Source organism: Coregonus lavaretus, assembly GCF_964263955.1.
Source record: "Coregonus lavaretus genome assembly, contig: SUPER_35_unloc_2, whole genome shotgun sequence".
NCBI classification, from domain to species: Eukaryota; Metazoa; Chordata; class Actinopteri; order Salmoniformes; family Salmonidae; genus Coregonus; species Coregonus lavaretus.
Window position 1 is genome coordinate 3,792,221 of NW_028167180.1, and position 4,958 is coordinate 3,797,178.

Sequence of the window (4,958 nt, forward strand, 5' to 3'; positions counted from 1 at the left end):
TGATTAACTGGCTGTTCCTTTATTTGATTAACTTGCTGTTCCTTTATCTGATTAACTGACTGTTCCTTTATTTGATTAACTTGCTGTTCCTTTATCTGATTAACTGGCTGTTCCTTTATTTGATTAACTTGCTGTTCCTTTATCTGATTAACTGACTGTTCCTTTATCTGATTAACTTGCTGTTCCTTTATCTGTTTAACTGACTGTTCCTTTATCTGAATAACTGGCTGTTCCTTTATTTGATGAACTTGCTGTTCCTTTATCTGATTAACTGACTGTTCCTTTATTTGGTTAACTTGCTGTTCCTTTATCTGATTAACTGACTGTTCTTTTATCTGATTAACTTGCTGTTCCTTTATCTGTTTAACTGACTGTTCCTTTATCTGATTAACTGACTGTTCCTTTATTTGATTAACTTACTGTTCCTTTATCTGATTAACTTGCTGTTCCTTTATCTGATTAACTTGCTGTTCCTTTATCTGTTTAACTGGCTGTTCCTTTAAAGCCTAGGGAACTAACGCACTCAGCTGATAGTGTGGGAGAGGCAGGGGAATCCGGGTCCCCTGTATGTCACAAGACTGAGCTAGCCCGCTGAGTTAAAGTTAGCCAATTGGAACCATAGAATGATAATCCCAATTATATCGTTAGAACCCTCACCTTCACTTTCCAAAGTCCATCTGTATCTCATAACCTGAATGTGTCCCACTCATAATAACTACTCATTCATTCCCGACTCATGTCCCATGTCAACAACTATTTGGGTACATATGAGAGTGCTGTGCGCCCTTGTCCCGTGGGTTTTATTTACTAGGTCTCCACTCTCCTAATAGGCGAAGTAGAATTATTCATTCATAAATGTCTGTGTGACAACCTCCCTTTGGCAGTATGTAAATGCCCCCCCCCCCCCCCCCCACCTTTCCACTGATCTCCTTTCCTCTCTCTTCCTTCTCTTCTCTCCATATCCATTCATCTTTCTATTACCCCTCTCTCTGAGGCGTGCCGGTGCCGCCCGGAAACAGACCATAGCTGCTTCTGATCGCGAGCCGGGAAGCGAACCTCGTGCTGCTCTCTCTACCCGTCCTCCGCTCCTCCACAAAGCGCAGTCATTACCGGGCACCGTGCCTCCATACCTCCCTCCCTTCCTCTCACTCACATCATCCCTCCCTTCCGCGTGAGTCTGTCTGAATCTCCTCCTTCTCTATCTTGGAGCGCTGTCTAGGCTATCTGCGGTTGCGCGCGCGCTCTCTCCAAGAATCCTCTCGTCACCCACCCGCCCGATGTCCGACGCACGGTGCACGGCCCTCCTCTTTCCGTTTTTTTCTTCTTCCCTCAATTCCCCCCCCCCCCTTCGATCATGACCTGGCCGTGACGTAGGGGATTCCGTGGTGCCCACAACCGTAGGCGCTAACGGGATTCTCGAGTATAAATGGGACACCGGGACCCAACATTCGGTACTCTCTCAGTCGCTCCGACTCGGGAACCAATCGTCCAGAGCACCAGTCAGCGGAGATAGCAGGCAGTATTTCACCCTCTCAGGCTAACTCGCTTTCGGCTTTGGTTTGAAATGGACACCCCTACAACCGCTCGGAGCAGACGATGCTCATTCATGCGCAACTGCAAAAGTAAGTTTATACGGCTTTTCTTACCACCATCTATTGGTTTATACTGTTGTGCATTAGTTACTATGACTTTTGGAAAGTATCTTACTTGATAGTTTTGAGACTCATTCCTCCACTTGACCTATTTCTACCACTTTTCTAACGGTTTCCCGTTATATTCTACTTGTCTGATGATGTAATAGTGTAAGAGGCGTTGTGCATTAGTTAGGCTACTATGATTTTGAGAAAGTATCTTATTTGATAGTTTGGGAATCATTCACCCAGTTAGCAATGGAATGCATGATTCACAGATAATATCAAAACAAAATGTGTGCTTTGCAGCCATGTTAGAGACAGTAATAGCTTATTTTTTCTATGAACATGGATTGTAATTCCAATACGTTTGTAAAATAGATTTAGTATGGGACATTTTACACTTGCAATTTTGTTATGATTGTACTTTGATTTTACTTTATGATGTAGGCCTACTTTGCAACTATTCAATAGATAGATATCGCCAGTGTAAGATATGGAACTTAACTTAGACTTGTCATATGTTTGTAAAAGTTTTAGATACGATTTGCTTGGGTTTACTTTGAGATTCTGCTGTGCGTAATGTCTTACGCAGGCAAAGAGAGAAACGCAGTTTTACGCACAGACTTGGTTACTCAATCACGCCTTCTAAAGTGATCATACGTCATCTCTATCATCATATGAGCTCTTGATGCTGTAATCTTTACTGAATAAGAATTAACTGAGCTTTATATTGTCTAAATTGAGAGTTAATTATTTAATCAGTATTCAAATTGCAATCTCATTCCATCAATATGATGATATTTTGCAAATGTTTCCAACAATCTCAAAATGATACATTTGAGGTATTCAGATTAGACAAAGGCTTTACATAAAGTATTTAGCATCAACTGAAGGTAGCAATGTGGTTTATTGCGGCAGTTGAGTGTCTGCGTCAACAGTTTCAGCACCCTTGTTACTGGACAGCTCCAGCTAACTTTTCGTCATTTTTCCGCATTCAAACCTGACAATTTAAACTGATGTTGGGGAGAAAAAGCTATTGGTGCATCCAAAAAAAAAATGTATTGATTTGGTACATAAGCAACGCTTTGATTGTGATCTGAGTTTTGACTGTGATCAGCTGTATTGAGATTCAACTGCAACATTTCCAGCAGCAGTTTGCCATCCGGGCCGCCAGCAAACAGTTTCAGAACCACATCTACCAGACAGCTCCCGCTAGCTTCGCCTTCCCGACCCCGCATCTAGACTCACTTCTCCCCGCTTCCCTCTCTCTCCCAGGCGGCCTCTCCCTGTGGCTGGTGGTGTGGCTGGTCCTAGGCAAGCCCGGTCCGTCGGCGGCGTGCCCGCATCTGTGCGTGTGCTACCCGACTCCCATGACCGTGAGCTGCCAGGCGCAGAACTTCACCTCCGTGCCCGTGGGCGTGCCCTACGACTCGCAGCGCGTGTTCCTACAGAACAACCGAATCACGGAGCTCAGAGTCGGCTCTTTCGGCTTCGGGACTCAGGTAAGAGACCATAGAGTGTTTAAATGAGACATGGTGTGTGCTTCTTTTGACCTCTCTCTCTCTCTCTTTGCTCTCAATATTTTTTTTCTTTTTGAGTTTGAGTGCATTGCCTTACCTACAATATTACCATAGAATAATACCTGACCCTAGAATACATATTGATATTCACACTCTCCCTCCCTCCTCCCCTCCCTCCCTCTCCCCTATAGGTCCTGTGGCTTTTCTCGAACAACATCACGTGGATTGAGGCTGGCTCCTTCAGTGAGCTGAGGGACCTAGAGGAGCTGGACCTGGGGGACAACTCTCACTTGCGCAGGCTGGAAGGAGGGGCCTTCAGGGGCCTGGAGAAACTCCAGAGTCTCCACATGCACCGCTGCAAGCTTACCGCCCTGCCCCATGACCTGTTCCACAAGCTCTACAGCCTGCAGTTCCTCTACCTGCAGGTAGGGGCAGTACAGATATATTAACGCACACAGGCACGCACGGGGACACATGTATACACACGCACACACATACACACACACTACAGGGAATTCTCATAGGACTGTGAAAATTACATCATTTTATATCATCACAATCACAATTACATCATGTTGTACATGATACAAATCATGCTGCATCAGTGATAGTTATGAGATGCCCTTTCAGTGGAAGGTGTAATGTTTATCACCTCACCACTACTGAGATGTAGCCCATTATCACCTGACCCCACCTGACCACTTCCTCTTCCTGTTTCCTCCTTGTAGGAGAACCAGCTCCACTTCCTCCAGGATGACCTCTTCTCTGACCTCATCAACCTGAGCCAGCTCTTCCTGCATGGCAACCGTATCCGCACTCTGTCCGAGAACGTGTTCCGTGGCCTGGTCAACCTGGACCGCCTTCTTCTCCACGACAACCGTGTGCGCCAGGTTAACCGCCGGGCGTTCCGCGACCTCGGACGCCTCACCATGCTCTTCCTGTTCAACAACTCATTGGCTGAGCTCCCTGGGCAGGCACTTCGTGACACCCAGGGCATCGAGTTCCTCCGTCTCAATGGGAACCCCTGGTCCTGTGGCTGCGAGGCCCTCCCCCTGTGGGAGTGGTTCCGTGGCGCCCGCGTCTCATCGTCCGAGCTGTTGTGTGCCTCCCCTTCCCCCCGCCGCGGGATGGACCTCCGCTTCCTCCGTGAGATGGACTTCGCCCTCTGCCCTCTCCCCGACCCCGGCACCCTGGCCGGCTCCACCACGAGGACCTTCAGCACCAAGACAAGATGGTGGTTCTCCAAGCACAAGCCCCAGTCCCAGACCAAGGCACTGTTCGAGAAGAGCTCCGAGACCATCAAGGCCTTCCCGTTCCCCCAAGGAAAGAACAACCCACCCATCGTGACCTCCACCAATGTCAAGTACGAGCTCGGCGAGGAAGAGGCAGCGCTACCCAAACTCGACGCCGAGGAGTACTGGGCGAACTACGGGAACGAGGACGCCGGCACCACGCTGCGATGCTTCGAGCTCGAGTGTCCGCCCGACTTCGATGGCCTCCCTCCCAACTCCTCCTCCACCTCATCCCCCTCTCTCTCACTCCTCCTCGCCCTCTCGCTACTCGCCGTCTCCATCAATCTACACCTCATATTTGGCTGAATCAGACTTTAAGTACCCACCCCCATTCCTCTCTTCGCCCGGCCCCTCTCAGGGCATGGGGGAACCCCTTGTTAAAGACTCTGTACCTCCCTAGTTAACCCTCTGATGTCCTACTGGATAATGTCTATCTCTATCAGTAGTACAGGACAGCAGGGGATACAAAGGGGGGGGGGTTAGATTGTGACTTCTAACTTAATGCAGGGCTA

The 4,958-nt window shown here is 48.1% G+C and overlaps 1 protein-coding gene across 1 annotated transcript; it reads left to right on the top strand.

Annotated features, from left to right (window-relative positions):
• The first annotated feature begins 1,492 nt into the window (after positions 1–1,492).
• Positions 1,493–4,958, top strand: LOC311110171 (reticulon-4 receptor-like 2). Its single transcript, XM_084188726.1, has 4 exons — positions 1,493–1,622; positions 2,910–3,136; positions 3,346–3,579; positions 3,883–4,958. The coding sequence occupies exons 1-4, from the start codon at positions 1,565–1,567 to the stop codon at positions 4,750–4,752; spliced, it is 1,389 nt and encodes a 462-aa protein (XP_084044852.1). The 5' UTR covers positions 1,493–1,564; the 3' UTR covers positions 4,753–4,958.